Here is a 21,455-nt window from a genome sequence, read left to right as displayed (position 1 = left end):
ATGATGTAGGGATGCCCCACCCTAGCGACGCCACTGCTAGCTCCACCTTTCAGTCCTCCTTGAATCCTCTAGAGGAGGAATTAGAAAATGGACAAAAGGTGAAGTTCATATGGAGAAATTTATGGTGTGGGGCAAAATATGGAGCAAGTTAAAGGCGTGTGTGTGTGTGGAGGGGATATGAGAAAAGGGGCAGAGGTTGGTGGGATATGAAGAAAGTGGAAGGCGTGTGTCTAATGAAAAGTCAGCTAATACGATTAAAATACTGTTGAATGTCTGATTATATAAGAGAAGTTGGGGGACGGGGGACTGAGAAAGGAGACACAAAGTTTGGAGAATATAGAAAAAGGTGAAGGTTTGAGGGCAGATTATGAGAAAAGGGACAAAAGGTGTGGGGTGAATATGGAGGAGGTTTTGGGCAGAATGGGGAAAAAATGGAGGATAACACAATAAACGGGTGGTACGATACACAAAACGAGTTAAGACTAAAGATGGGATAAGAAACACAAAAGTGGTGTTAAGAGACACACAGGTGAAGATAGATAGATTTTTTTTTTCTAAAAGAGACTATCTAATGCACAGCTTACCAAACTTTGTGGTGCAACACATTAGTGTGTCGGCCACACAATTTGAGTGTGTCGCATAGAGGTGTCCGACAGGAAGGGGAGCACATTGCACAACGTTACCCTCCTGCTATCACTTCGTGTAGCATTGTCGAGCTTCTGTTTCTCCTACCTGGTCTGACAGGAATCGCTCACTGAGAGCACAGAACTGCGTGTCGGAAAAGGATGCGTGTCTGAAAAGTGTGCCACCAACGTAAAAAGTTTGGAAAGCTCTGCTCTAATACTGAGATGGCCTCTGTTAATGTGCCCTGGAGAGGGGTCTCTCTATTATTATTATTATTGCTGGCATTTATAAAGTGCTGTGGGAGGTTTTGTGAGTGCAACCTGGTGCTGTGATGTGGAAAGTGCTGTGGGTGCAATATGATGATGTGGGAGCAATCTGGTGCTCTAGATGATGTTGTGCATGTTGCCTATTGCTGTGGCCAAATGCAGATTCTACACTGTTATGTATAATTCAGTTATAGTGAATTAAAAGTATCACAAAAAAATAGCTCAACTGGAAAAACTGGAAAATTACCGCCATTTGATTGGTAGTATGGGCGGGGAGAGGGAATTTTCACACGCCCAGTCTTGCCTCCTGATCCACCCACCAGTCCGTATTGGACGCTGACAAGGGGAGGGGTCTCCCTCCGTCCCTTTATAAGGAGTCTTCCTCTCAATTACCGGCTTGCTCTTGACAAAGGTGTATGTAAACGCCGAAACGCGCCTCGAGCTGTACCATGCCGATGCATATTATTTGCTAGAACTATTTCTTTTTTCTTTATTTTTATCTTTAACTGGGTTGCCATGATGCCTGTACTTATGTGTACCTAACGAAGTTAGTGGACTGTGCTCCTCTGTTCTACTTATGAGGGATAGCTTGAGGATGCCTCGAAGCAGCAGGTAGCTTTGCCATTTTTAAGTTCAGTTAGTGAGCTGGCTAGGGCATACTAGGGTGCAGTATCTCTAGGCTATTTCATTCAGGGCGTTTTACCCCTATATGGGTTTCACTGGTGCAATTTGGTATGTACTAGGGGGGAAGTCCGTCCTCTTTTTCCAATTTCGTTCACTTCTATGGATCAACTGAGTTCTGCACCCAGCTACTAGCAGCCACTTCAGTATACCGGCTGTTTACCACTTATACTTAGTAAGGTCCACTAGCTACCGCCTCTGCGACTGATTTAAATTAGTAGACCAGTACCCATAGGAACCTATCCAGTGACTTCTACCTCCTTTACAGTTACTGGGATTTTTGTGTTTGGCTATTGGGTTGGGTCCTCACTATCTTTAGAGGTGTTTCCAACAGTACCATCAGGTGTCTGGGGTTAACGTGACGTTACTTGGGGATCTATTAAGGCCCATATAGTATGAGCTACGTTTAGCCCCTAATTACCTGTGTTTTGTCTTCATGCCATTAGTTACCGGGTATTTTAACTAGGTGAAGTTTTCACTTTTCTCATGATTGCTACACGTTGTTTTTTGGAGTTCATTTGGGTATCTAGCAATTTTGCCTTTACTTTAATTGAATTTATATATATTTTTTTGATTGTCAATAAAGGTCCCCACCATTTTTTTAGCTATACTTACATTTGGAGGTATCTGTGGATTGGAGTAGATCCCACCTCCTCTTTTGGAGTTGGCGGTCTACCCCATCTTTTTGTATGTTTTGCTAAATATTTGACCTCTTCGAATTAGTACTTGGTGGCAAAACCCTTGTTGGCAGTCACAGAGGCCAGACATTTCTTGTAGTTGGTCACCAGGTTTGTACACATCTCAGGAGGGATTTTGTCGCACTCCTCTTTGCAGATTCTCTCTAATTCATTAAGGTTTCGAGGCTGACATTTCGCAACTCGAACCTTCGGCTCCCTCCACAGATTTTCTATGGGATTAACGTCTGGAGACTGAACCACTCCTTTGTTGCCTTGGCTTTGTGTTTTTGCGGTCTTGCATGGAGCACCAGACAGAGGAAGACTGACAGTAATTTTGTGTTTCCTCCATTTGCAAATAATCGCACCACCAAGCTGCTTAGCGATGGTCTTGTAGCCCATTCCAGCCATGTGTAGGTGCACAATCTTGTCCCTGACATCCTTGGACTGCTCTTTGGTCTTGGCCATGGTGGAGAGTTTGGAATCTGATTGATTGATTCTGTGGACAGGTGTCTTTTATACGGGTAACAAGCTGAGATTAGGAGCACTCCCTTTAAGAGAGTGCTCCTAATCTCAGCTCTTTACCTGTATAAAAGACACCTGGGAGCCAGAAATCTTGCTGATTGATAGGGGATCAAATACTTAATTCACTCATTGACATGCAAATCAATTTATAACTTTTGTTGACATGCGTTTTTCTGCAATTTTGTTTTGTTCTGTTCTGTCTCTCACTGTTAAAATACACATACCATTAGAATTAAAGACTGATCATTTCTTTGTCAGTGGACAAACGTTCAAAATCAACATAGGATTAAATACTTTTTTCCCTCACTGTGTGTGTGTATGTGTATATGTGTGCGTGTGTGTATATATATATACCGTTAATTTCCACTGGGGAATGCATTTTATTTATATTTTTAGGTATTTAGGGCATTTCCTCCTATACGGAGTATTGAAAGGCAGAGATAGCTACAGATGGTCTGATTGTTCGCTGTGACATCACTGTGACATCATCCTTGCTGAGCACAGTTCAGTCACTACACACTGCTTAAACAGTAGTCACTGCTTAGCTGCTGTGGTGATCACGTGGCTAAAGATGGCAAATAGTAGAACAATTTTTTCCTGTTTTCCATGTGTATGCTGTGATGTAAGTAAAAGACTTGATTTTCTGTATAAGATTCCAGTTCTACATATAATTAACTGAGTTTTATTATGTTAACCAAATCCCCAGTGTAGTCCAGGATGGGGGATAAAGAGAATACAGATTGCACATGTTATCTGATTAGTAATGGTGAACACTGGGGAGGTTACACTCAGGTCTATCATTTTATTCTTTCTTCAATATTTAACCCTTTCATGGCTCCAGTTTTAATGTCCAAAGCACAGTGACAGCATATGGTTACTGTATCGGTTTTTGTGGTATGAATTCCTTGACCCTTATTCATTTCAGTTAGTGGTATGTCAAGTGAAAGTACTATAGAGTATTGTTATTAGGATGCTTATACACACATATATCCTGTATATGTATATAATAAATATATCCGGACTGAAAGACAGCACTGAGACACTAATACTAGCAGCACAGGAACAGGCAATCGGCACCAGATCAATAGAAGCAGAGTCTACCACACCAGACAGGACCAGAGATTCCTCGCAGACAATCCAGCACATAGTAACCACGCTGAGAGCCACAAATAACTTGTGATCCTGTTCGTCTGGCAAAGAGACTTTTTCTGATTCTTTTAATTTCTGCCTTTTCAGGTCAGCGGAACACAAGTAATCGATGTTATCGAGCAAGGAGCAGGGGCACACCCAGGTACATTAAAACACTTTGTGTGTGTGTGTGTGTGTTGTAAATATATAAATATATATTGGATACATATCACATATCCCATTAAAGTAACCAAACTACCCATCATTAACCTGCTTACACCATTTTTATATCCACTTTGTGACTTACTGTAGACTAGATGCTGCTATCATGACTGGCTTCAGCTATCGTGGTTTTACTTTTCGATGTCTGTCTTTCATTAACCTCGATTGAGTGATACTGTCTGCTGCCATTTGTAATTCTTATTTTGTCTTATTATTAATTTGCAGATGGTCCCCAGATTCCAGTTGCTTCTGATAGTGATTCATTCTCCTCACCAGATGAGGACAAGTTAGCCACTTTTGAGAAACAACTCGAAGATGAGTACAAAGTTAAGAGCGAAGCAGAAAAGCTGATAAAGGCGTATTCTACCGACCGCTCCAAAGTATGTTTGGCATATTTTATTTTATCTTAAAGATAAACTATATCTTTATTTATTTGCATTTTAGAAAACTCCTTCCACTTTCTGCAATGTGTGACTTTTTCCCACTCGTGATGGGATCCTAGCTAATTTTAGTTGATAGCAGGCTGGGGATCCAGAAGCTAATGGACTCTTTCTGCTCCTGGATCGGACTGAAATTAAAATACATCATTTTGTGGAGTTCGCCTACGGCTCTCTCTCAGCTGAATAGTACAAGGCTCTTCCTTCCACTTTTTTAAGTACAAAGATATACACAACTCTCGTTTTCTTTAGTTATTTTGATTTGATGTATTTACAAGACATATTGGGGGGTGGATAGATGGTGAAAGAGAAATAAGAAACAAAACCGTGGGTGAGAAAAAAAACGTGGAAAGACATGATAGCAAAGGATATAAAGGATGTACAAGGAATAGGCAGCCATAAGTAAATACCATAAGAGTGAATGAAAGTAAAATACAGGATAAATTGAAACGTCCCAGAGAGCACATTCTGTCTAATTAGAAGGGGCTGGCATTTCAGATAAGGTAGGGATCAAGGTAAAGATTGGTAAACGAGTATTCCCTAACATCCTCTCCATCTACCATGATGTTGTCTTAAAATAGTTTGTTAATAGCGGAGGGGTACAATATGTTGATGTATAGTTTCCACATTTGCAAAATCCTTTTTGTTAGCTTTCCTTTTGCCGTTATTGTAAATAGTGTGTCCGTTCTGAAAATGTGAAGTAATTTGGTGGTAAAGAGGGAAATATATTAAATCTCTAGGTGAAGACCAACAATAGAGGAGAAATGCAAGGAACATTACAGTGTTAGAAATACAAACCTGTATCCCTAATGCTGAGGTGCCCCTGTCCCTAGTCAAATACAAGAAACCAAGAGGGAGGCACTCATCTAAACATGCATACTTATAAGGGTGCTGCTGGGGCCAATTCATACAACATACAAGATCCAGCGCACTCACTAAACAATAATTTAAGTATTAACATGTAGCCGTTTTATTTAAAATCACCTTACCTAGTCAAAAATAATGGGGGATTAGTTACATTATATGATCATACGTTGCATAAGCCTGCCACAACTCCAATGTTTTTGCCTAGTTGAGGTGGATTAATCTCATAAGAGCATACATTAGGTTGCTAGATTAGGACCAGCCAAGAATGGGGTACATTGACGTTGTGGCAGGCTTATGCAATGTATGATCATATACTGTAACTAAATTCCCATTATTTTTGCCCAGGTTAGGTGTTTTTAAATAAAGCGACTACATTATATGAGCCTTGAGATTGCTATTTGGTGAATGGATGAGTGCGCTGGATCTTAGTCAAATACATGTCATCGTCCCCCTCCCCTCATGTGCAATACAAAATAATAGTAAAGTTTTGCTTACCTTTTCCACCTCTCTACATCCCGCAACATCAGTGAGGAAACGTGGCATCATTCTTGATGGTCCAATCCAATGTTCCTCCTGGGTTGCATTGGAGATCTGATGCTTTTCTATGAGCTTCCGCGACACATGACTGTTTTTTACTTGTTGCTGTGGAAGCACCTCTAATCATTGTCAGTATGACAGCCTTTAAAGGTGAACTTAACCTAGCAATAACTTCTAAAAAAACCTGCACTGTTTTACATTGCAGGATTAAAAGGGAAAGGAACTCTGCACCCAGGCCATTTCACTGAGATTAAGCGCCTTGGTGACTTCATTGTCTCTTCAAAAGGGTTTTAAGGGACAGTGAAAATTAAACTTAGCTCATGTATACATGGTGGTGTGGGGTAATAAACCTAAACGTCCAGTCTTTGTTTATCTTAATTATCCATTTGATTTTTCTGCTTACAGGATCAGAAACATCTCAGTGATGCTCAGAAAATACTCCATGACAGCAAAAGAAAAATAGAAATTTTGCGCATGTTGATTCTCCAACATAAAGGTAAAGGTTCAGTGATGTCATATGTTCTGTGTATTGTGAATGTGGTTTGTGTTCTGCTCTCTTATAGAAAGCTAGGTTTATGGGGAAACATACAGCTCTTGGAAGTGTCAGACAAAGGGAATTCAGCTATGATTCAAATGTTATTTCTTGTATTATTTGCAAATAATGGAATCTCCCAAGAATATTGCACTAACGCGTTTCGACCGTTATGGTCTTTATCAAAGTGCTGTAGTGTGAAACAAATTTAGCGTTTAAATACATTAAAAAAGGCGCGCATTGTGATTTCTTCGCCTGTTTTTATATATTCCGTGATATGACATATTCTTATATATATGTAATCCTTTTCAATAATTTTTACTGTGTTAAAATTAGTAAAATATTTTATTCCAATAAGCTTCCCCACCAAAGTTCCGAATAGCAGTACAAAGCATGGATAAATATGTATAAAATGGATGTTCTTTACACTGTTTATTTACATTATGGACATGGTACAAAAGATATTTGAGAAAAACTAATTGATGCTGACCGGAACCGGAGTTTCGCTGGAACGCAAAGGGAACATGACCGCTGACCCGGAAATGCCGTGTGACACGCAACGTGACCGGAAGCCGGAAATTAAATGACGAGGAGTAACAGCCGGAAACCGGAAGTAAACCGGCGAATAAATCACAATGCGCGCCTTTTTTAATGTATTTAAACGCTAAATTTGTTTCACACTACAGCACTTTGATAAAGACTATAACGGTCGAAACGCGTTAGTGCAATATTCTTGGGAGATTCCATTATATGCTATGCTATGAAAATAAAGTTTGTTCCTGTACTTCCTGACTTGGTTTTCATCAATTGACACAAGGGGATTCTGACAGAGATCAACTTAACCTGCCTTTCCAGCATTGCGGTCTCCAGGAAATTATAAAAAGGCGCTTATAGTCTGAGCCGCTATTTAAGGCTCAGCACCACGTGAGTGGTCAATTTTATATTTATTTCATTTCATTCATTTTATACAGGCTATACTATGTCCTTTATTTTATATTTTTAGGACATCCAAGACATATGGTAATATTGCCTGTTTAATATATTTTATCTATTTTATATTTGGTGTATAATTACTTGCTCTCACTATACTATTTACGATATTGCTTTATACACTTTCTGTGTGATTTGGAGTGACTCACACTTGGTGATTTGAGCACCTTTTACCAATATCCCTCCTTTTTTACTGTGTTTTATTATAACAGGCTATTTACCCAAGATTATTTTGACACTTTTAACGTAGCGATTTCATCGCCAATCTCTGCTAAATATTGGAGTAAAAGTGTTTTTTTTCTCTATTTTGGCATATACACCAATAACAACGGTTTTGTAATGTGTATTTCGTAAAGCTAGTGTGTGCTATTGTGTTCAGCTACATCTGCTGAGTATAACGATACCCCCATTGTATGCCTTTGGCACTATTCTGTGAATCTACAATGCCATATAAGAGACAAGGCTATTTCAGTTTCTATCATTAGAATTTTCATATAATGATTTGACGGGCCTATGTCTCATTTTGGAGTATTATAGCAGTTTGCAAAATGTAAATGTAATATGGACTGACAGTGAGAAATAAATATACCCAATGGGATGAAATTACAGTAGGGCTGCGTCACATACAAGGGAGCGACTTATTAAATGAAACCGAAAAGATATAACTGGTATGTGAGCGCTCCAATTAATTATGCAGATCTACATAAAAATCAAGATGAAAATATCAATAAACTTAAAAATGACCAATCTCGCCGAGATCACCACAATGACCACCATAAACCACAATTGAATGTACTGGGTGAGTCTTATCTGAATCAGAATACTCTACACATATATATAAGAGTATAACAAAATATCATTTATTGTATAATAAACCAATCATAAAAAATGAAACAACATCTCAAAACGTCCAGTATCAGATGTAAACGTGATGAATAGTAAGGGGCCCCTTATTCATATTCTTGTCGACAAAGGACTGATGTGAAAAATCAGAGATGTGCACATTAGCATAAAAACTATATGTGAACTAAAAAAGTTCAAGCAATAGGCTCCAGTCCAGTCCGTGAAAAAATATATAAGTGGATAAACGGATAGTGCCCAGACGACCAAGCCGTCTTACGGAGAGGGAGCTCAAACACCAGCCAAACACCCTGGTCAAGACTAAGAGGGAAGCGATAGGGATGGCCCCAAAGGTGAAAAATCACATCCAGATATGGAAAACTATGGGGATATCACTTCAGCAACTTACCCTATCCGTCCGACCATCGGGTGAAAAACTGGGAGCACATAAACTCCAAACCGTGAGGGCTGCAGGAAAAAGGCCGTTCTCGCCAGGTCGCTTGCCGAAAATCAATGGCGGGTCGTAAAGGACGAATCGGCTGGGAAGTTCAAATCCGTCGGCGGTGTGGTGAAGTAGCAGACAGCACGTCTACGCGTTTCGTCCTAGCTGGAGGACTTTTTCAAGACCCCTTGAAAAAGTCCTCCAGCTAGGACGAAACGCGTAGACCCCTTGAAAAAGTCCTCCAGCTAGGACGAAACGCGTAGACGTGCTGTCTGCTACTTCACCACACCGCCGACGGATTTGAACTTCCCAGCCGATTCGTCCTTTACGACCCGCCATTGATTTTCGGCAAGCGACCTGGCGAGAACGGCCTTTTTCCTGCAGCCCTCACGGTTTGGAGTTTATGTGCTCCCAGTTTTTCACCCGATGGTCGGACGGATAGGGTAAGTTGCTGAAGTGATATCCCCATAGTTTTCCATATCTGGATGTGATTTTTCACCTTTGGGGCCATCCCTATCGCTTCCCTCTTAGTCTTGACCAGGGTGTTTGGCTGGTGTTTGAGCTCCCTCTCCGTAAGACAGCTTGGTCGTCTGGGCACTATCCGTTTATCCACTTATATATTTTTTCACGGACTGGACTGGAGCCTATTGCTTGAACTTTTTTAGTTCACATATAGTTTTTATGCTAATGTGCACATCTCTGATTTTTCACATCAGTCCTTTGTCGACAAGAATATGAATAAGGGGCCCCTTACTATTCATCACGTTTACATCTGATACTGGACGTTTTGAGATGTTGTTTCATTTTTTATGATTGGTTTATTATACAATAAATGATATTTTGTTATACTCTTATATATATGTGTAGAGTATTCTGATTCAGATAAGACTCACCCAGTACATTCAATTGTGGTTTATGGTGGTCATTGTGGTGATCTCGGCGAGATTGGTCATTTTTAAGTTTATTGATATTTTCATCTTGATTTTTATGTAGATCTGCATAATTAATTGGAGCGCTCACATACCAGTTATATCTATTATAGCAGTTTGACTGTTTAAATAACCCCACAAAGGGCTTTCATTTGATAAAGCAGATACCCCAGGGTATTTTATATGGCGTATATTGTGCCCTAACTTGTCACCATTTTTTTACGAATTTATGCCAATGTTTGTGGTGAAAGGAAAAAAAATATTTCTTACACTTGATATGTGTCACTGTCATAATATCCCCAAAAGTATGCTCAGTTACATCTTCTGAGTAAACCAATATGCCCAATGTATGACCTAGACACTATTTTGTGATGTTACAGTGCTGTAAACGAGACGTGACAAGTTCAGGTTTTTAAGTGTGAATTTTCATGGTGTTTTGATGTGTCCGTGTCCCACTTTGGAGCTCTTTAGCAGGCAAGCTAGCCTAACACCGAATTCACCAATTCCCCACTATTTTCCGCCCACCCCAGCTAGCTAAATATATAATTTTAAAATATTTTAATGAATTAATAGAATAAATATAACCCCTGAGGATTCAAAAAAATAAAAATTAACCCTCAGGGTTTAAAAAAATAAAAAGCTGATGACTGTAAAATGTAGTCCCTGCCAATTGGCAACTGTAGTCAGTGATCAATTGGCATGAAAGGGGTTAATTATATTAAAGCAGGTGAAAGGGGGTGGGATTTAACTTAAAAACTTTTATTTACAGGGAGAAGCAGATCATCACTGATCCGTCTCCATGCACTTCACACTGGCCGCGGAAGAGTCAGAGGCTGTCAGAGCGATCACAGCTGCAGGGACAGTGCGATCGGGGGCTCCCAGTCTGCGTTGAATACCGAGACAGACCAGAGGAGCGTTAACCCCGCGATTGCGGTGATCCAGGGTTAACTTTAATAAATGACAGAACTTTTCCATCAAGGTTCCTTTAGGCAATGACAAGCTTGATGGGAAATTTCTGTCTGTGGTCGGAAAGCGGTTAAAATGTTTTGTGTTTGAAACAGTGCACTGAGACATATAGAAATATGTAGAGAAACCTTATAGAAATTACCCGTTTAATACTGTGACACCTGAAACTACCATGTCGATTTCCTTTTTACCATTAATATAATAAAATTTAATAATTTGTGTCCTAGAAACACCTACAATAAGTCCATTGGAGAAACGCATTGAGGAGTTGAGCCACCGATTTGCGATCGAGCGTGCCGTGGCTGAAGGAGCCAAACATGCCACCCAGAAATTGGATGGAAAGCCGCTTGTTGAGGTCAGTTACAAAGTGTATTCTCTTAACCATTTCATCCCCAGAATGAATAATGGGCCTCCAATGTCTGTCAAGGGGTTGGAAGTTGCAGTTTATTGGCATTAGCCAAGTAGCCATGGTATAGTATTATGACTTATAAAGCGCCAACAGAATCTGCTTCATGAATAATTTATATTCTCTCTTCTGAGACCTTAATTGTTTGAAGTCTTTATTGGACCATTTGTTCTGTATTTTATTCTGTCTCTATGGTGCTTTATTTACAATTCTCCCAATTGTTTAATTCCCATTTAGTTTTATTAAAAGCCAATAGCATAATATCAATCTATGGAAATCTATGCTAACTAGTTTTTTCTTTTCCATTCAGCATTTAAGTTAAATACGGGTTTTTTTCAATAAACTGATTTGTAGGAAATAAAAATCTGAATTACCAAACTGAAACAAACCTAGATAAGCTCTGACTAAAGCCGAGATGGAATTTCTCCAGATCACTATTTTTAGTTTAAATATTTGCAGTTCAGATTTCAGACTTTAGTGATTAATCCGGAGTTTTATACATTGAACATGATGTGGAATTATAACACCCTTTATAAATACAGTGAAAGTATGAGCCACACTTGTAGGACTTGTGTGTCTAACCTTGAACATCAGCTCATGTTAGACAGCAGCTTCCAGATATTTTTGCCAGCAGATAATGTCTGTCGTTCTGTTGATCCTTTATCTTTTTTTTTCACTTTTTAACAGGCACAATCAATACTACAGGCGTCAAATGAAAAGCTGGACCTCCTTAAATATTCCTTGCAGGAACGAGTGAAAGAACTTCCTGATGGCCACCATAGGAAGAGTATAACCACCGAGGAACTGTCCCTTGGTTCAGTCAAATCCAAGTCCATAGCACTAACCGGTAAGTTGTTTTGTCTCTGAAAGATCTGGGAATAAACGAAACAAGAATATTTAACATTGAAATATCCGAGCATGTTTCCATCTGTGTGAAGTCTGACTGGAGGAAACTCACAGTTAGCCTACTGATATTCCAGCAGGATTTATTCTATGTGACGTGTATGCAAGTTTAAATGTGACCGGTGACATTTTAAATGATAACAATATGTAACTCTTAGCATCATTCTTCCAAATGTACTGAGCTAGCTTTCTGCATAACTTTTTATTGAGTGAATTAATAGCATAAACTAAGTAAACAAGTTAAGCATTACACTTTGAGGAATATTTTACTAATGGGAAATTAGATAAATGACTTTACTTACTGTCTAAGACACAGTTTATAATCATCTGAATATGTGAAAATGACATGTTACTGAGAATTTGCACTTTTTTGGTATTCTCATGAATTCAGTTTTACTTTTTTTTTTTTATTATCTTAGAGTCCCACTAAGTGTAAAGGTTAATCCAGACGTGGACTCCTTGTTCACTTTGCATAGAGGGGTTCCAACTTGTATAGCGTGGACTTGTTGCATTTTGGTTCTGAATTACTCCTGTGAGTGTTTAGAAATATCTAATAATGCAAATAGTATACGTTTCCTCTCTAATGGCACCAGTGAGATAAACCTTGTCTGACTACCAAGCAGGGACTAACTGAAGTTACTGAGTTTTTATCTGTTTGTAAGTTCAGTTTTGGTTGATTTATATTCTGATAAAGATGTAAAAGCTGCCTAATCATTTCATATTCTGTGTGTGCTACTTAGACCAAACACAAAGTTTTCTTTAACATCAATGTGAAAGTGTAATAGCCATTGTTACAATATTTATTCTGATTGTTTGACAGGTACTCTGAAAGTGCGAGTAAAGGGCTGTCACGGTATTCTGGAGAATGTACCTGGCAGACTAAAGGACCCGTCAGATGTTCTCCCTGGCAGGAGTCCACGTCGAGGAAGATTCTTATTAATGAACCGGATCAGAAGAAACAACCGTGGCAGCAATCAGAACATCCAGGAGACTTTTGACTTTTCTAGTACAGTGATTTTTATCTTATTAATCCCGTTATGTGTACAGTGACGCTCAATAACAGTGCTCAATATCTGGGGTATCGAACCTTTCCCTGCTACAATTGTTAAACTACATATCCCACCATTTACTGACAGAATTTATAATCATAGTCCAGTAACATTTGACTGGTCATGGTTAGACAAGGTCTGTATAGGAATCTTGGATCCTTTAACTCTGCAATGTTCCTGTTTGGGGAGAATGGAGGCGAAATACAAATATTATTATCTAATAGGATTCTCCGTCCTTCACAAAGACCCTGCCAATCAATCACAATACTGAAAGTGTTGTCAAGGAGATCAGTTTTACAAAACATATTTCCAGATATCCCTCCACAATTGCCTTTTTCCACCAAATTATTTTACAAATTCTGAATGAAGTGACTCTAAACTTTAAAAGTGAAGGAAACATTTACCAAAGATTCTTCAAGCTGGGAATCCTATCTGTCAACTTTATATCCTCCTCTAAACAAGTTACAAGTTGCCTTTTGAAACATCCTCCTGGTCCATGGGGAGAATACTGGCTCACAACACCCCTTACATTATCGTCTTATCTAATCAGTAGACGAGATCTCGACTACTTTACTCATTGATGATTTCATTGTTTCTTTGGGATTGCGGCTTTACCATTCTGAGACTTGAACACAGCTCACAGCCTGACTTTCAATTTTATGCTCTGGACTTTCCTGATTATTTGTTAATGCAATGTTTTGGGTTAGTTTTCTCATCCATTTAATTGCCATTAAATATTATTATTACATGTATCTAACAATGACATTGTGATATATAACAGTACATTATTATGTAATCCTGTACATTCATAATAAATGCTAATAGTATTAAACAAATACAATAATACACAAACGTTACTGTATAGTAGAAAACATGGAATAGTGTGACAAAAAATATATAAATAAGATAGGCCCACCTCTCAGATCACCAGTAAAATCCTTGACATAATGTCATACCCAGGGGTGTATAACACAGGAGGGTCTATGTAGCAAACCTCATAGGAAACTGTAGCACTTCAATATATGTGGAGTATAAACTGCAAGAAAACCTCCTTAATTCAGTGTGCCAAAACAAGGCTGCGAGATGGTACCTCCTTAATCCAGTGTGCCAAAACAAGGCTGCAGCATGGTACCTCCTTAATCTAGTGTGCCAAAACAAGGCTGCAGGATGATACTTCCTTAATCTAGTGGGCCAAAACAAGGCTGCAGGATGGTACCTCCTTAATCCAGTGTGCCAAAACAAGGCTGCAGCATGGTACCTCCTTAATCTAGTGGGCCAAAACAAGGCTGCAGGATGGTACCTCCTTAATCCAGTGTGCCAAAACAAGGCTGCAGGATGGTACCTCCTTAATCCAGTGTGCCAAAACAAGGCTGCAGGATGGGACCTCCTTAATCCAGTGTGCCAAAACAAGGCTGCAGCATGGTACCTCCTTAATCTAGTGTGCCAAAACAAGGCTGCAGGATGGGACCTCCTTAATCCAGTGTGCCAAAACAAGGCTGCAGGATGGTACCTCCTTAATCTAGTGTGCCAAAACAAGGCTGCAGGATGGGACCTCCTTAATCCAGTGTGCCAAAACAAGGCTGCAGGATGGGACCTCCTTAATCCAGTGTGCCAAAACAAGGCTGCAGGATGGTACCTCCTTAATCTAGTGTGCCAAAACAAGGCTGCAGGATGGTACCTCCTTAATCTAGTGTGCCAAAACAAGGCTGCAGCATGTTACCTCCTTAATCTAGTGTGCCAAAACAAGGCTGCAGGATGGGACCTCCTTAATCTAGTGTGCCAAAACAAGGCTGCAGGATGGGACCTCCTTAATCTAGTGTGCCAAAACAAGGCTGCAGGATGATACCTCCGTAATCCAGTGTGCCAAAACAAGGCTGCAGGATGGGACCTCCTTAATCTAGTGTGCCAAAACAAGGCTGCAGGATGGTACCTCCTTAATCTAGTGTGCCAAAAACAAGGCTGCAGGATGATACCTCCTTAATCCAGTGTGCCAAAACAAGGCTGCAGGATGGTACCTCCTTAATCTAGTGTGCCAAAACAAGGCTGCAGGATGGTACCTCCTTAATCCAGTGTGCCAAAACAAGGCTGCAGGATGATACTTCCTTAATCCAGTGTGCCAAAACAAGGCTGCAGGATGATACTTCCTTAATCTAGTGTGCCAAAACAAGGCTGCAGGATGGTACCTCCTTAATCTAGTGTGCCAAAACAAGGCTGCAGGGTGTTACCTCCTTAATCCAGTGTGCCAAAACAAGGCTGCAGCATGGGACCTCCTTAATCCAGTGTGCCAAAACAAGGCTGCATGATGGTACCTCCTTAATCCAGTGTGCCAAAACAAGGCTGCAGGATGGTTCCTCCTTAATCCAGTGTGCCAAAACAAGGCTGCAGGATGGTACCTCCTTAATCCAGTGTGCCAAAACAAGGCTGCAGCATGGTACCTCCTTAATCTAGTGTGCCAAAACAAGGCTGCAGGATGGTACCTCCTTAATCCAGTGTGCCAAAACAAGGCTGCAGCATGGGACCTCCTTAATCCAGTGTGCCAAAACAAGGCTGCATGATGGTACCTCCTTAATCCAGTGTGCCAAAACAAGGCTGCAGGATGGTTCCTCCTTAATCCAGTGTGCCAAAACAAGGCTGCAGGATGGTACCTCCTTAATCCAGTGTGCCAAAACAAGGCTGCAGCATGGTACCTCCTTAATCCAGTGTGCCAAAACAAGGCTGCATGATGGTACCTCCTTAATCCAGTGTGCCAAAACAAGGCTGCAGGATGATACCTCCTTAATCCAGTGTGCCAAAACAAGGCTGCAGCATGGTACCTCCTTAATCCAGTGTGCCAAAACAAGTCTGCATGATGGTACCTCCTTAATATAGTGTGCCAAAACAAGGCTGCAGGATGGTACCTCCTTAATCCAGTGTGCCAAAACAAGGCTGCAGCATGGTACCTCCTTAATCTAGTGTGCCAAAACAAGGCTGCAGCATGGTACCTCCTTAATCCAGTGTGCCAAAACAAGGCTGCAGCATGGTACCTCCTTAATCCAGTGTGCCAAACCAAGACTGCAGCATGGGACCTCTTCCATTGTGCCAAACCGAGGCTGCAGTGGGAAACCTCCTAGTCCCACATTGTTGTCATGCTGTAGGTTTCCACGTGTTAGCGTAGTGAGACTATTCAGAATCAGGGAAATCCATTAGATATCTCAGTCTTGAGATTTACAAAAAAAATGGCGCTGCTCCAAAGTAAAAAACCAAGTAGACCGTTTTAGTCAGCCAACAATCTGTACAGGTGTTGCAATGTATAGCAAAGTAGTTTTAAAAAGAAAAAGAAGCTTTTTACTGCTACTTTGCCGTACTATTCTACATTGCAACACCTGTTCAGATCGTTTGATGGCCATTGTTCCATAATAAGACATTTTTAACATTACTCTATACAGCAGCTCACAAACTACATTTTAAGTTGGTAGACGGGCCTTATGCCCTACAATGGCCTTATTTATCGTAAACTCACTTACCTGATTCTATTGGATTGGTTACACAAATTATTTATTGAAGACACCTCTGTAAAACAATTCTTCCAAATCTGTGGCCAATATGTATTTACAATAAACATCGCTATCCAAATGAAAATCAAAACCACAATATCGATCTATATCCTGTTCAAAATTTGTAGCAGGTCAACACCAAACTACTCTACCCACATATAAACTTGGACTCACTCATCGTACAAACTCCATTCTTTACATTATTTGTTAGACAAAAAAGACCGACAGCAGGAACATCATTTTCAACATGTTTTTAGTGAATTGGTTCTAGTGTTATTTCACATATATCTCTTTGCTTATATTCAGACTGTATTACCTGGCTGACTATAAAGTTGTCTAGTTTTTTATTTTCTTTTGCTTTTTTTTACAGAATACAGGAGATTAGACTCCTTTGATGAAAGCAAACCTCTAGAGCTTTGTGTAAAGCTAATAGATGAACCTTTATATTGTCTGTGTATTGACCAAAGCTACGTAGAAATGTTCTTTAAATTAAAATACTCTTAGCCTTTTAAGTTGAGTTCCTGAAATTTCCTTACAGGTGAAGTCCGTACTCAGCTGAAGATCGATCATATTCCAGTGGGTTCAACAAGTTGGAAAACTGTTTCTAACCCATCCTGGAATAAGACATTTAAACTGGATTTAGATAAGGTACATATGGCATGCGTGTATTATTATTTTTTTAGCTTGAATTCATTTTTGGCCCCAGGTAGAATTAATACGTTATAAATCTTCAAATCCTGTAAAGAGTTGTCTAATTGAACTCCTTTTTCTAAACCTTTTAGGCAGTGTCGTACACACAACCCATGGGGCCCCGGTGCGAAAACTGATCCGTGGGCCCCCCCGCGCGCTTACTCTGTGCGGGCTGGGTCCGCAACACATGGCGGCGGGCACCGGGTCGCAGGGCTGCGACCTGTGTGACCGCGGTATGTACGCAAGTGCATGCATAAACACATACACTTAAAGGACCACTACAGACACCCAGATCACATCAGCTCAATGAAGTGGTCTGGGTGCCAGGTCTCTAGTTTTAAAACTGCAGCTGAAAACATAGCCGTTTCAGAGAAACGGCTATGTTTCACTGAGGGTTAATCCAGCCTCTAGCGGCTGTCTCATTGACAGCCGCTAGAGGATTTTCTGCGATTCTCACTGTGAGAATCACAGTGAGAAGACGCTGAACGTCCATAGAAAAGCATTGAATAATGCTTTCCTATGGGCGGTTTGAATGCGAGCGTGGCTCTTGCCACGCATGCGCATTCGGAGCTGAGAGGCGGATCGGGGCGGAGAGATTCCCAGCGCCAAGGGAGTCCGGCGCTGGAGAAAGGTAAGTGCTTAAGACACACACACTCTCATGAACAGACGCACACATTTACTGACAGACACACACTCAGTGACAGACATACATACACACTCACTAACAGATGCACACAAACATACTCAGTAACAGACACACACACTAACACACTCTAACACACACACACACTCTAAGACTAACACACTAACACACACACTAACACACACAATCTAACACTAACACACACTAACACTCACAAACACACACTAACACTCACAAACACACACTAACATACACTCACACACTAACATACACTCACACACTAACATACACTCACACACTAACACACTCACACACTATAACACACTCACACTATAACACACTCTAACACACTCACACACACTAACATACACTCACACACACACTAACACTCACAAACACACACTAACATACAAACACACACTAACATACAAACACACACTAACATACAAACACACTAACATACACTCACACACACTCACAAACATACACTCACAAACACACACTCACAAACACACACTAACATACACTCACACACACTAACACACTCACTCACACACACTCACACACACTCACACACACTCAGACACACTAACATACACTCACACACACTAACATACACTCACACTCACAAACATACACTCACACTCACAAACATACACTCACACTCACAAACACACACTCACACTCACAAACACACACTAACATACGCTCACTAACATACACTCACACACACTAACACACTCACTAACACACACTAACATACACTCACACACACTCACACACACTAACATACACTCACACACACTAACATACACTCACACTCACAAACATACACTCACACTCACAAACACACACTCACACTCACAAACACACACTCACACTCACAAACACACACTCACACTCACACTCACAAACACACACTAACATACACTCACTAACATACACTCACACACACTAACACACTCACTAACACACACTAACATACACTCACACACACTAACATACACTCACACACACTAACATACACTCACACACACTAACATACACTCACACTCACAAACACACACACTCACTAACACTAACATACACTAACACTCACAAACACCTTTTTTTTAAATCCCTCCAGCCTCCTTACCTGTGGGAGAGCTGAGGGGATTCCCTGGGGTCCAGTGGTGCTGCTGGGCTCCTGGGGGCCGGTCACCCGGCGGGCAGTCAGGCTGGCCGGTCCTGCAGGCGCGCGAGGGAGCACTGTCTCCTGAGTGCTTCCTCTTCAGCTCCCTCGCGCGCCGCACTGATACCGGAGCCGGAAGATGACGTCATCTTCCGGCTCCGGTATCAGTGCGGTGCGCGAGGGAGCTGAAGAGGAAGCACCTAGGAGACAGTGCTCCCTCGCGCGCCTGCAGGACCGGCCAGCCGGGTGACAGCAGGGCCAGCCTCGGGGGGCCCTGAGGTGGCCGGCTCTTGGGCCCCCCAGGAGAAGAGGCTGGCCCAGTGACATACATACCGGGGTCGCAGGGCGGCCGGGCCCCCTGGTGGGCCGGGCCCGGTCGCAGCCGCGACCCCTGCGACCCCGGTATGTACGCCACTGCTTTTAGGACCTTAATGTGTCAGACAGTTAAAATGTAGAGTTGTTTAACATTGGGTTAGTTTATCTTTCTCTAGATATTGTTAAAGGATTTTTTAACCCCTTAAGGACACATGACGTGTGAGACACGTCATGATTCCCTTTTATTCCAGAAGTTGGTCCTTAAGGGGTTAAACAATCTGTGATATATTGCATATTTTAGAAAACATTTGCCACCTTGACTTTTTATAACTTTTTAGTTAAAGGCATTCTGTCAAGCATTAACTAACCACGTTGTTTAATTGCTTATTTTCCCCAATAAACAAGCTTGCCATGTGGATAGAAAATTTATAGGTGCAAACTGATTTTATGTTTACATACCCACCACTTCTGGGTCTGCTTAATGCTCTGTACACCTGACCTGGAATGAACTGCGATTAATCTCTCAAAGTGAGCAAGTCCTGCTGTGTCAAGCACACACATGGAAGACTAGTAGTGTGGCTAGTAATAGGGCAAAGAATATAACACTTTAAACAAATTTATATCTATTCATTTACTAACCTCAATATATTGAAAAATAATTTTGTTTTGTTTTTTTTTATGTGAAAATGGTAAAATGTGGTTTAAATGTGTGGAAATGGTTCCTTACGAAAACATGATTGGCCCAAAACTTTTTTTGTTTAAATAACTATTGTTCATTTAATTTTTACATAGTCTCGGGAGCTAGAAATATCCTTATATTGGCATGATCAGAGATCACTGTGTGCCACAAAGACTCTGAAGTTGGAAGAATTCCTGTTGAACCCCAAACAGGAACTGTGTCTACAACTGGAACCACAGGGCACCCTTTTCATCAAGGTGAGAACCAATCTCTGGCCACGATAAATTTATAGTTATATTTTAATGTAATAATACAGAAAACAAAAGAATGATTACGTTACACAACTTTACAATTAAAAGATAGTGGATTTTCACACTTAGTGAATAAGTGTATAAATATAAATCAAACTGTACTGAAGTGTAAACTGAAATGCACAACTTAGGTAACAATAGGTGATTTGAAAGCATTCCTTAAGTCAGCAATAGTAGTAACTTGGATTTTTAGCTTAAAGGGACTCTGTTTTCAATTCATGCAATTTGCCATTTATTGAATAAACCTTTGTATATACGTCATATTACCTACATTACCACTTATAGCATCTTTAGCAATCTTTGACTTTTTTAGATAAAGGACACTATATTAAGTTATAGACTGTCTAAATAAAGGGCTTCACTTATTGTGATTAGCTGTAGAAGAACAGATTTGAAGCTGTTTACTTTTCCATTTGTGTGTCTGTTTTTATGTTGGTTTGGCAAAATAAGATATTATCATTTACTTCCTGCAGTTAACTCTTTCACCTTGTTTTGGAATAGGTGACGTTTTCCAGTCCTTTCACCCAGAAAAGGCCAAAGCTTCAAACAATTAAGAAATTAATCTCCTCAAAACAAGGTAAGTGTATGTTTAACATGCCTCGTATTAAATAGCAAACTGCCCATGGGCCTTTAAAGGCATCTATCAGGCAGAAATGATTATTGATTGGTTACTGACAAGCGGCGAACCCTTGTACCCCAGTACTAGCCCCCAGTGTGATAGAACACATCAAGCTTGTCAAGCAGTGTGAATGCACTCAGTAACCAGTGTGGGGTTTCACATTTCATTATCTTACAGGTAGAGAAACTGATACATATACATCCATTCTAACAACCATACTGCAGGATGTACATCTTATAACATATACAGTATACACAGATTAAATTACTTATACCTACCTGAAGATCATCATTTTCACTGGATGCCATTCCCATTAACGACATTGGTATTATTGGTTATTGTAATATTATAAACCATAACTCACAATTAATACATTCAAATAAAGTTCTAGGCTTGGAGATTGTGTTCCTTCTTTTTTTTCTTATGCTTTTACTTTAGAGTTTTTGGATTATGATGTAAGCAATTAATCCATTATA

General features: G+C 40.4%; 1 protein-coding gene across 1 annotated transcript in view; it reads left to right on the top strand.

Moving 5' to 3' along the window:
- Positions 1–11: 11 nt before the first annotated feature.
- LOC134582601 (serine/threonine-protein kinase N2-like) overlaps positions 12–21,455 on the top strand; it is a 32,670-nt gene continuing 11,226 nt past the window's right edge. Inside the window, exons 1-12 of the mRNA XM_063439268.1 lie at positions 12–98; positions 745–813; positions 4,007–4,061; positions 4,346–4,500; positions 6,367–6,457; positions 10,888–11,015; positions 11,754–11,913; positions 12,790–12,975; positions 16,922–16,999; positions 17,090–17,199; positions 20,163–20,306; positions 20,862–20,937. Of these exons, the coding sequence (XP_063295338.1) occupies positions 12–98; positions 745–813; positions 4,007–4,061; positions 4,346–4,500; positions 6,367–6,457; positions 10,888–11,015; positions 11,754–11,913; positions 12,790–12,975; positions 16,922–16,999; positions 17,090–17,199; positions 20,163–20,306; positions 20,862–20,937 (1,339 nt within the window). The remainder of the gene's footprint in view (positions 99–744; positions 814–4,006; positions 4,062–4,345; positions 4,501–6,366; positions 6,458–10,887; positions 11,016–11,753; positions 11,914–12,789; positions 12,976–16,921; positions 17,000–17,089; positions 17,200–20,162; positions 20,307–20,861; positions 20,938–21,455) is intronic.

The sequence above is a fragment of the Pelobates fuscus genome, chromosome 13, assembly GCF_036172605.1.
Source record: "Pelobates fuscus isolate aPelFus1 chromosome 13, aPelFus1.pri, whole genome shotgun sequence".
NCBI lineage: Eukaryota > Metazoa > Chordata > Amphibia > Anura > Pelobatidae > Pelobates > Pelobates fuscus.
This window is presented reverse-complemented; position numbering and strand designations above follow the sequence as displayed.